Raw genomic sequence first — 12136 nt, 5'->3', positions numbered from 1 at the left:
TCGATTTTAGTGCTTGTGATTGGTCTGTTTATATTTTCTATTTCTTCCTGGTTCAGTCTCGGAAGGTTGTGCTTTTCTAAGAATTTGTCCATTTCTTCCAGGTTGTCCATTTTATTGGCATATAGTTGGTTGTAGTAATCTCTCATGATTCTTTGTATTCCTACAGTGTCAGTTGTTACTTCTTCTTTTACATTTCTAATTCTATTGATTTGGGTCTTCTCCCTTTTTTTCTTGATGAGTCTGGCTAATGGTTTATCAATTTTCTTTATCTTCTCAAAGAACCAGCTTTTAGTTTTATTGATCTTTTCTGTTGTTTCCTTCATTTCTTTTTCATTTATTTCTGATCTAATCTTTATGATTTCTTTCCTTCTGCTAACTTTGGGGTTTTTTTGTTCTTCTTTCTCTAATTGCTTTAGGTGTAAGGTTAGGTTGTTTGTTTGAGATGTTTCTTGTTTCTTGAGGTAGGATTGTATTGCATAAACTTCCCTCTTAAACTGCTTTTGCTACATCCCATAGGTTTTGGGTCTTCGTGTTTTCATTGTCATTTGTTTCTAAGTATTTTTTGATTTCCTCTTTGATTTCTTCAGTGATCTCTTGGTTTTTAAGTAGTGTATTGTTTAGCCTCCAGGTGTTTGTATTTTTTACAGGTTTTTTCCTGTAATTGATATCTAGTCTCGTAGCATTGTGGTCGGAAAAGATACTTGTTACAATTTCAATTTTCTTAAATTTACCAAGGCTTGATTTGTGACCCAAGATATGATCATTCCTGGACAGTGTGCATCAGCACTTGAGAAGAAAGTGTATTCTGTTATTTTTGGATGGAATGTCCTATAAATATCAATTAAGTCCATCTTGTTTAATGTATCATTTAAAGCTTGTGTTTCCTTATTTATTTTCATTTTGGATGATCTGTCCATTGGTGAAAGTGGGGTGTTAAAGTCCCCTATTATGATTGTGTTACTGTCAATTTCCCCTTTTATGGCTTTTAGCATTTGCCTTATGTATTGAGGTGCTCCTATGTTGGGTGCATAAATATTTACAGTTGTTATATCTTCTTCTTGGATTGATCCCTTGGTCATTATGTAGTGTCCTTCTTTGTCTCTTGTAATAGTCTTTATTTTAAAGTCTATTTTGTCTGATATGAGAGTTGCTACTCCAGGTTTCTTTTGATTTCCATTTGCATAGAATATCTTTTTCCATCCCCTCACTTTCAGTCTGTATGTGTCCCTAGGTCTGAAGTGGGTCTCTTGTAGACAGCATATATATGGGTCTTGTTTTTTTATCCATTCAGCCAGTCTATGTCTTTTGGTTGGAGCATATAATCCATTTACATTTATGGTAGTTATCAATATGTATGTTCCTGTTACCATTTTCTTAATTGTTTTGGTTTTGTTATTGTAAGTCTTTTCCTTCTCTTGTGTTTCCTGCCTAGAGAAGTTCCTTTAGCATTTGTTGTAAAGCTGGTTTGGTGGTGCTGAATTCTCTTAGCTTTTGCTTTTCTGTAAAGGTTTTAATTTCTCCGTCGAATCTGAATGAGATCCTTGCTGGATATTTTTCCCTTTCATCACTTCAAATATGTCCTGTCACTCCCTTCTGGCTTGCAGAGTTTCTGCTGAAAGATCAGCTGTTAACTTTCTGGGGTTTCCCTTGTATGTTATTTGTTGCTTTTCCCTTGCTGCTTTTAATATTTTTTCTTTGTATTTAATTTTTGATAGTTTGATTAATATGTGTCTTGGCGATATGTGTCTTGGCGTGTTTCTCCTTGGATTTATCCTGTATGGGACTCTCTGTGCTTCCTGGACTTCATTGACTATTTCCTTTCCCATATTAGGGAAGTTTTCAACTATAATCTCCTCAAATATTTTCTCACTCCCTTTCTTTTTCTCTTCTTCTTCTGGGACCCCTATAATTCGAATGTTGATGCGTTTAATGTTGTCCCAGAGGTCTCTGAGACTGTCCTCAATTCTTTTCATTCTTTCGTCTTTATTCCGCTCTGCGGTAGTTATTTCCACTATTTTATCTTCCAGGTCACTTACCCGTTCTTCTGCCTCAGTTATTCTGCTATTGATTCCTTCTAGAGAATTTTTAATTTCATTAATTGTGTTGCTCGTCATTGTTTGTTTGCTCTTTAGTTCTTCTAGGTCCTTGTTAAATGTTTCTTGTATTTTCTCCATTCTATTTCCAAGATTTTGGATCATCTTTACTATCATTACTCTGAATTCTTTTTCAGGTAGACTGCCTATTTCCTCTTCATTTGTTTGGTCTGGTGGGTTTTTACTTTGCTCCTTCATCTGCTGCATATTTCTCTGTCTTCTCATTTTGTTTAACTTACTGTGTTTGGGGTCTCCTTTTCACAGGCTGCAGGTTCGTAGTTCCTGTTGTTTATGGTGTCTGCCCCCAGTGGGTGAGGTTGGTTCAGTGGGTTGTGTAGGCTTCCTGGTTGAGGGGACTAGTGCCTGTGTTCTGATGGGTGGGACTGGATCTTGTCTTTCTAGTGGGCAGGACCGCTTCCGGTGGTGTGTTTTGGGGTGTCTGTGACCTTATTATGATTTTAGGCAGCCTCTGTGCTAATCGGCGGGGTTGTGTTCCTGTCTTGCTAGTTGTTTGGCATAGGGTGTCCACCACTGTAGCTTGCTGGTTGTTGAGTGGAGCTGAGTCTTAGCATTGAGATGGAGATCTCTGGGAGAGCTTTTGCTGTTTGATATTACTTGGGGCCGAGAGGTCTCTGGTGGACCAGTGTCCTGAACTCGGCTCTCCCACCTCAGAGGCTCAGGCCTGACACCCGGCCAGAGCACCAATACCCTGTCAGCCACACAGCTCAGAAGAAAAGGGAGAAAAAGAAAGAAAGAAAGATAAGTAAATAAATAAATAAATTTATTAAAATAAAATATAAAATATTATTAATAATAAAAAATAAATAAATAAAAATAAATAAATAAAAAAGAAAGGAAGGAAGAAAGAAGAGAGCAACCAAACCAAAAAACAAATCCACCAATGATAAGAAGTGCTAAAAACTATACAAAAAAAAAGAAAAACAAAAAAACAAAAAATAGACAGAACCCTAGGAAAAATGGCAGAAGCAAAGCTATACAGACAAAATCACATGAAGAAGCATACACATACGAACTCACAAAGAGAGAAAAAGGAAAAATAACATATATATATATTAAAAAAAAGAAGAGAGCAACCAAATCAATAAACAAATCTACCAATAATAATAAGCTCTAAATACTAAACTAAGATAAACATAAAACCAGAAAGAAATTAGTTGCAGAAAGCAAACGCCAAGTCTACAGTTGCTCCCAAAGTCCACCTCCTCAATTTTGGGATAATTCGTTGTTTATTCAGATATTCCACAGATGCAGGGTACATCAAGTTGATTGTGGAGATTTAATCCGCTGCTCCTGAGGCTGCTGGGAGAGATTTCCCTTTCTCTTCTTTGTTCATACAGCTCCTGGGGTTCAGCTTTGGATTTGGCCCTGCCTCTGTGTAGGTCGCCTGAGGGCGTCTGTTCCCCACCCAGACAGGAGGGGGTTAAAGGAGCCGCTGATTAGGGGGCTCTGGCTCACTCAGGGCGGGGGAGTGAGGGGTACGGAGTGCGGGGCGAGCCTGCGGCAGCAGAGCCTGGCATGACTTTGCTCCAGCCTGAGGCGCGCCGTGTGTTCTCTCAGGGAAGTTGTCCCTGGATCAGAGGACCCTGGCAATGGCGGGCTGCACAGGCTCCCGGGAGGGGAGGTGTGGAGAGTGACCTGTGCTCGCACACAGGCTTCTTGGTGGCTGCAGCAGCAGCCTTAGCGTCTCATGCCTGTCTCTGGGGTCCGCGCTGATAGCCGTGGCTCACGCCTGTCTCTGGAGCTCCTTTAAGCGGCGCTGTTAATCCCCTCTCCTTGTGCACCAGGATACAAAGAGGCAAGAAAAATTCTCTTGCCTTTCGGCAGCTCCAGACTTTTTCCCGGACTCCCTCCCGGCTAGCTGTGGTGCACTAGCCTCCTTCAGGCCGTGTTAACGCTGCCAATCCCAGTCCTCTTCCTGGGATCTGACCTCCGAAGCCTGAGCCTCAGCTCCCAGCCCCCACCCATCCCGGCGGATGAGCAGACAAGCCTCTCGGGCTGATGAGTGCTGGTTGGCACCGATCCTCTGTGCAGGAGTCTCTCTGCTTTGCCCTCCGCACCCCTGTTGCTGTGCTCTCCTCCGTGGCCCCGAAGCTCCCCCCTTCCGCCACCCACAGTCTCCGCCCGCGAAGGGCCTTCCTAGTGTGTGGAAACCTTTCCTCCTTCACAGCTCCCTCCCACTGGTGCTGGTCTTGTCCCTATTCTTTTGTCTCTGTTTCTTCTTTTTTCTTTTGCCCTACCCAGGTATGTGGGGAGTTTCTTGCCTTTTGGGAGGTCTGAGGTCTTCTGCCAGCGGTCAGTAGGTGTTCTGTAGGAGTTGTTCCACATGTAGATGTATTTTTGATGTATTTGTGGGGAGTAAGGTGATCTCCACGTCTTACTCCTCTGCCATCTTGAGGGTCTTCAATGAACTCTTTATACCACTAGATTTAAGAATAAAATATTATAGATAAGATACACTTGAAGCTTCCTGGTTCTCTCTCCTTAATACCATTCATTCCCTTTTCTCCCTCCTCAGAGGTAACCATTATTTTGGGTTTATAATTCCATTCTCTGGTTTTATATTTAGTATATATGTACTTACAAAAATATGCAGTATCATTTTGTGTATTTTGAGAGTAAGTGACTAAACTGTTATATCTAATAAGAAATCCTAAAATTCAGCAGCTTAAATTATATAGAAGTTTATTTCTTTTCTATGATAGCCCTGGTTGGAGAGTGCATCTGTTCTATGTAGTCATTCAGGGACCTGTTTTCTTCCTAACTAGCTCTCTCTAGTTGTTGCTAATCTGGCAGGAGCTGGGGAGAGAACGAGTATAAGCTAGGATTTTCAAGGTCTAATTTGCAGTCATCACTTTTGCGAACATTCTATTGGCAAGAGTTTAGTCACATGGCCACACCCAGCTGCAAGAAAGCCTGGATAATTCAGTACCCAGCTGAGAGACCTCAGCTCAGGTGCAACTCTTGTTATTGTGGAAGGAAGGGGATTTTAGTGGACAACTAGAAGTCTTTGAAACTTCTTTTAAAACTTTATAAAAATGGCATAAAACAGTAATGTATCCTTCTCTCTTTCTTTTTTCACAAAATGTTATGATTTTTGAGGTTTATTAGACAGATAGATGTATTCTAGTTTATTCTTTTAAATTGTTTGTGGTATTGCATTTAATAAAAAACACTGTTTATCCATTCTCCAATTTGACATTTAGATTGTTTACAGTTTTCAGAATTACAATCAAGGTGGTAACGGATATTCTTGTATGTGTCCTTGTTTACATGCACAAGATGTTCTTTAGAGAAGTGCTTCCCTACCTTTTTCACACTTTGCCCACATAGAAAATGATATTTGTATGGCACACTGGTACTGTTGGATGAGGCTTCCTGAGGTACTGCCTATCTTCTCTGAAGATTGAGAGTTAAGAGCTCTGCCTTGGTAAATAGCTGGGAAACTCTACTTTAGGTTTTGTTTGGTGGGATATACCCATTTTCAGTATAAATAGTTATAAATGCTGCATTCTTTATCAGAGTGGTTATAGTAATTTACACTCTCATCAGCAACGTTTGGTGAGAATTTAGAGAAACAATAATCAGTATTGTCACATGTAAAAATTTTTGCCACTTAGTTGGGTATGAAGCGGTTTAATTTGTATTTTTTTTTTATAAATTTATTTATTTATTTATTTATTTATGGCTGTGTTGGGTCTTCATTGCTGAGCACGGGCTTTCTCTAGTTGTGGTGAGTGGAGGCTTCTCATTGTCGTGGCTTCTCTTGTTGCGGAGCACGGGCTCTAGGCACGCAGGCTTCAGTAGTTGTGGCATGTGGGCTCAGTAGTTGTGGCTTGCGGGCTCTAGAGCTCAGGCTCAGTAGTTGTGGCGCACGGGCTTAGTTGCTCCGTGGCATGTGGGATCTTCCCGGACCAGGGATCGAACCCGTGTCCCTTGCATTGGCAGGCAGATTCTTAACCGCTGCGCCACCAGGGAAGCCCTAATTTGTATTTTGATTTGCATTTTTTTGATTACTAATGACGCTGAACATTGTTTAGTAAAGTTATTGGCTATTCTCGTTTTCTCTTCTATTGAATTGCCTGTAGAATTGTGTTCTTTGTCCTTTTCTAAATAATTTGAGCTCTTTTATATAGTTCTGATACCAATCATTTATTAATTTTATCTGATATAGATATTTTCTCTCACACTGTGACTTGTTTTTTCACAAATGATATCCTTATTTAAAAACAACTTTATTAAAGTATGATTTACATAAAATAAACTGTATTTATTTAAAGTATGCAGTTCATGTCAAATGTTTTTTCATACCCTCTTGCAGTTCATCCCTCTTTTCACCCTGGCGGCACACAGCCACTGATTTGTTTTCTGTCACTATAGATTAGTTTGGGTTTTCTAATGGAAATGGATTTCTAATGGGTTTCTCTAATCTTTTGAGATTCATTTGTGTTGTGTATATTAGTAGTTCGTTACTCTTTATTGCTGAATAGTATTCCATTGTATGGATGCATATTTTGTTTATGCATTCTGTCTTATTGGTATGTCCGTTTATTTGCCAGTACTACACAGTTTTTTTTTTTTTGAAAGAGAGGAAGCAAGCTCTCTTGTGTCTCTCTTTTTTTTTTTTAAATAAATTTATTTATTTTATTTTTGGCTGCATTGGGTCTTCGTTGCTGCGTGCGGGCTTTCTCTAGTTGCGGTGAGTGGGGTCTACTCTTCGTTGCGGTGCGCGGGCTTCTCATTGCAGTGGCTTCTCTTGTTGCGGAGCACAGGCTCTAGGTGCACAGGCTTCAGTAGTTGTGGCTTGCGGGTTCTAGAGCGCAGGCTCAGTAGTTGTGGCGCACGGGCTTAGTTGCTCCGCGGCGTGTGGGATCGTCCCGGACCAGGGCTCGAACCCATGTCCCCTGCATTGGCAGGCAGATTCTTAACCACTGCGCCACCAGGGAAGCCCAGTACTACACAGTTTTGATTACTGTAGCTTTATAGTAAGACTTACAGTCAGGTATTGTAAGTCTCCAACTTTGTTCTTTTTAAAATACTCCTTGGGTATTCTAGGTTGTTTCCTTTCCATATATAAAAATGAGGATAGCTACCTCAGGGTCGTTAAGAGGGTTAAATGAGGCAATCCTTACAAGTGCTTACTACCATGCTTGTCATTCAGTAAGGGTTCAGTATATAGTTGTTATCATTAAAAACATTTTATTAAGTATTTACTATGTGCTAGGCACTAGGTCAGGTGCATTCACACCTGTCTATGTCTATGTTTATGTATAGATACACACATATACTTTATCTCCTTCCAGTTTCTTTTGCTTTCTTCACTTGTAAACAGAGAGGGAGTGGTCTGTGCAAATGTAGGACTTGAGACCAAGTATATCTTTATACAAAGGGTTGAAAATGTCCATCTCCTTGTGTTTTGTGGTGGCCTGAGAGAAACAGGGAAGATGGCAAGAATAGTTCTGGTACCATATATTCCTGGCATGTTTGAGATCCTGAGGGATGGAAAGCCTACACAATTAATAATAATCTTATTTTATGATTCTCTTTTTATTACTTGTCATTGCATCAACTGAACTAATTCCAATATAACATTCTCATACTTGCGTTAATACTGAAACCTGAAATGTGTGACTGATTAAGGCAGGGAAAAGGAATGAATTCCTTTGTTTCCTGAAATGCTGAATTTTTTATTCATAGCTTTAGCATTTCCAGGTCATGTGGCTGCCTTTAAGGGTGATTTGGAAATGCTTAAGAAATTAATAGAAGATGGAGTAATCAATATTAATGAACGTGATAATAATGGATCAACTCTTATGCATAAAGGTAAGTTATGATTCCTGCTTCATCTTCAGTTCTGACACAATTGCTGTTGAGTTATTTAGCTTTTATTTTTTATTTATTTATTTTTTAAAAAATTTATTATTTATTTTTGGCTGTGTTGGGTTTTTGCTGCTGCGCGCTGGCTTTTTCTAGTTGAGGCGAGCAGGGGCTACTCTTTGTTGAGGTGTGCGGGCTTCTCATTGCAGTGGCTTCTCTTGTTGCGGAGCACGGGCTCTAAGCACACGGGCTTCAGTAGTTGTGGCACATGGGCTCAGTAGTTGTGGCTTATGGGCTCTAGAGTGCAGGCTCAGTAATTGTGGCACATGGGCTTAGTTGCTCCATGGCATGTGGGAGCTTCCCGGACCAGGGCTCGGACCTGTGTCCCCTGCATGGGCAGGCGGATTCTTAACCACTGCGCCACCAGGGAAGTGCCCCCTCAGGTTTCTTGACTGAGGTTACACAGCTAGTAAGAGCAAAGCTGAGATTTCATTCATTTTTTCCATTCATTTATTCCATTCATTTATTCATCAACTCTATAGACATTTATTGAGTGTCTATATATGCCAGCCACTTGCTAAGTTCTGTCCTATCCTCCAGTCTGTTGTTTAGTGCACCTAAACTCAGATCTTTTTAGACTGAGTTTCCCCCCAACAGTTTCCCTGCATTTTGAGATGGACCTAGAAGGAGGGGAGAAATTAGATGATCATATGATTAAGTGGTGGGCACTAGGTGAGAAGACACATAAGCAGAGTTGTGGAGGTGAAAATTAATATTGAGTGCATGTGTTTTAAGGAAAGGTGGTGAACAGTTTAGGTAATCAGTGAGAGGCCCTGAACATTTTGAGTTATGAGGGTCAGAGGAATAAGCTATTTATACAAGATGGCAAAAGATTTTCAAAGTCTTTCACATTCACACAGATTGCACTTACATTTGGCCTGATACAAGATTGGTCAGGAGCTATGAATACAGTAGATGAGCACTGGATAAGGATTAGAAAAAAACCTAGATTATAGTTTCAAATCCATTACTTACTGGCTGTGTGATGTTAAATAGCCTCTTTGAGCTTCAATGTCTATATCTGTATGCAAAGCTCTCTGCATAGGGGCTGAGTACAGCAGATACTTGATTAAATATTTGTCTAATGAATGAATAAATGAAATAGAGAAAATAACATCTGGCCAACCTACTTCTGTTGGTTATTGTCAGGATTAGTATTTACAAAAGTACTCTGCAGTGGTACTGTCCAAAATTTTAGAAAATTGTTCTAATAACAATAACTTTTTTGTGTGTACATTTTGTTTTGTTTTTACAGCTGCTGGGCAAGGCCACATAGAGTGTTTGCAGTGGCTAATTAAAATGGGAGCAGACAGTAATATTACCAACAAAGCAAGGGAGAATCCCAGTGATGTGGCTAAGAGGTATCCCTATCTGCTTTGCTTCTTTCGTTTTTAAAGTTTTGCATTTACTCTCCTATACTCAGAAATCTCTGAAGATTTCTGGATTATAGGACTCAGTCAAATGCTGACGGAATGATAATTTTCAAGCTGAATTGACATTTGACAGCATATCAGCTCTTCTCTCTAAAGCAGTGATTCTCAGCTGGGAGGTAGTAGTCCCCCTTCTCGGGGGGTGTGCATTTGGAAATGTGGGGAGGGGGTTGTCACAGTGATGGAGACCATCACTAATGTTTCATGAGGTCAGGTCCAGGAATGTCAGACATTCTACAGTGCTCAGAACAGTAGTGTACAACAAAGAATTGTCCCGCCCAAATGCTGGTACCCGTTGAGAAATGCTGTGTGATAAAAAGGAGTAATCAAAAGGAGTCACATGGATTTTGAAACAAATTTTAATATTTATATTTGAATTAAATGTAACACCTATTATTGAACACCTCCAACTCATTCAGGTCAGGCCCTCACGGAATATTTAGTTCATCCATCTGTTCATTTGGTTGTTTTTTCATTTAACTTCCTGTATACTTACCATGCTCCAAGTGCTGTGGTTAGCATTAAGATTACCAAGATGAAAAAAAATAGTCCTTACCCTCAAGAAACTTACAGTCTTATGGAGAGACAAATGTGCAAACATAACTTTTATTGATTATAATCAGTATGTCGTATTACATGTCATGTATAAGGTGCAGTAAGAGCGCAGAAGAAAAAGTGCCCAAGTATTCCTATTCTAAAGTTATGGGGGAGAAATGTTAATACAGATGATGGTAAGAGTTATGAAGGCAACTGTGGGGGACAGAATTTATATAGAAGTCTGGGAAAACTTTTTTTGGAGAAAGCAACATTTATGCTGACAGTTGAAGGAGGAAGAGTTGTAAGATAACACCTTGTGTGTCTGAGGAACGCATGTGGTTCAGAACTGCTTGAATCTAAAGTAGGAGTGTGGGCTAAAAGTTGCACATGAAGCTTGATGGGATGCAAGGGCCCAATTATTCATTAAATTGCCATGCAATTTTTGTTTGTGAGTTCATGTTCCTTAAAATTTTGTCTGTGGGATCTCTTTGAAACCATGGAATATGGTTTTGTTTTACCACATAGTAGCATCATTATCAACTCAGGCCCACTATTTTTTATTTTTTAAAATAGCTTTATCAAGGTATAATTGGCATATAGTAAAGTACACATATTTGTACAGCACAAACTGATGAATTCTGATATATGTATATACCTGTGAAATCATCACTACAATCAAGATAGTGAACATATCCATCAGCTCCTAAAATCTCCTTGTGCACCTTTGTAATCTCTCTCCCTCCTACTGCTTTCCACTGCCCCATCCCCAAGCAGACACTAATTTGCTTTCTGTCGCTATAGATTAGTTTGCATTTGCTAGAATTTTATATAAATGGAATCATACAGTATGTACTCTTATATATCTGGCTTTTTTCACTCAGCATAATTATTTTGAAAATCATTCATGTGTATTAGTGGTTCATCTCTTATTGCTGAGTAGTATTCCATTGACTGTGGAATTCCATACTATTCCATAGTTTGCTTATCCCCTAACCTGTTGAAGGATATCTTGTTTGTATCTACTTTTTGATGATTATGAATAAAGCTGCTATAAACATTCACATACAGATTTTTGTGTGAACATAAGTTTTCAGTTCACTTGAGTAATACTTAGTAGGATTGCTGAGTCAGATGCTAAGGGTGTGTTTATCTTTATAAGAAACTGCCACAGTGCCTTCCAAAGTGACCACACCAATTTGCATTCCATCAGCAGTGGATGAGTGTTTCTGTTGCTTCTTATCTTGCCAGCATTTGATATTGTCAGATTTTTTTATTTTCATAATTCCAGTAGGTGTGTAGTGGTGTCTCATTGTGTTTTTTGTTTTTTCCTAATGGAAAATGATTTGGGGCATCTTTTCATATACATATTTGCCATTTGTATGTTTTCCTTTGGTGAAGTGACTGTTCAGATCTTTTAGCCACTTTTAAAACTTGGGTGGTTTTCTTATTGTTGAGTTTTTAGAGCTCTTTCTATATTCTGGATACTAGTTCTTTCTTAGATTTTTGTTTTGTGAAGATTTTCTCCCAGTTGTGGTTTGTTTTTTCATTCTCTTAACAATGAAGAGCAAAAATTTTTTATCAATTTGCTCTTTTATGGGTTATGCTTTTGGTATCATATCTAAGAAATCTTTGATTTACACCAAGTCACAAAGATTTTCTTTTATGTTTTCTTTTAGACATTGTTATAGGTACAGTTTTAGGTTTTACATTAAGGTCTGTGATCCATTTTGAGTTAATTTTTGTATGTGGTATGAGGTATATGTATCCAAGTTCTTTTTTTTGCATATGGATATCTAATTGTTCTAGCACCATTTGTTGAAAAAGCTGTCCTTTTTCTTCTATTGCCTTTGTGTCTTTGTCCAAGTCAGGTGTCCATGTATGCGTGGGCTTATTTCTGTAGTCTGTATTTTATCCATTGATCTATTTGTCTCTCTTTGTATCAGTATCACATGGGTGATTTAGTACTGTATCTGAAGATATTCATAATTTCTGGCCCACATTTCTTTGTCATTCATGCACCAAAGTGCTAGTGTGAGTGTAGTGTTACAGAAATAACCTTGAATCTGGCATAAAACAAGTACTCAGTAAATGATAGCTGTGAAGTGACAATCTAGTAATAGAGATAATGAATTCTATTAACCTTACAACTTCCTGTGTTTATTACTATATTGTTAATGATTT

The 12136-nt window shown here is 38.9% G+C and overlaps 1 protein-coding gene across 2 annotated transcripts in view; it reads left to right on the top strand.

The window, feature by feature from the left end:
- The window catches only part of ANKRD42 (ankyrin repeat domain 42), a 75567-nt gene that overhangs the window by 25027 nt on the left and 38404 nt on the right, over positions 1-12136 (top strand). For both annotated transcript variants that reach the window (XM_059930687.1, XM_059930688.1), the window contains 2 exons: positions 7809-7934; positions 9244-9349. In XM_059930687.1, the coding sequence (XP_059786670.1) occupies positions 7809-7934; positions 9244-9349 (232 nt within the window). The remainder of the gene's footprint in view (positions 1-7808; positions 7935-9243; positions 9350-12136) is intronic.

Source organism: Balaenoptera ricei, chromosome 8, assembly GCF_028023285.1.
Source record: "Balaenoptera ricei isolate mBalRic1 chromosome 8, mBalRic1.hap2, whole genome shotgun sequence".
NCBI classification, from domain to species: domain Eukaryota; kingdom Metazoa; phylum Chordata; class Mammalia; order Artiodactyla; family Balaenopteridae; genus Balaenoptera; species Balaenoptera ricei.
The sequence above is the reverse complement of the archived record's forward strand: the minus strand, read 5'-3'. Positions and strand labels throughout refer to the sequence as shown.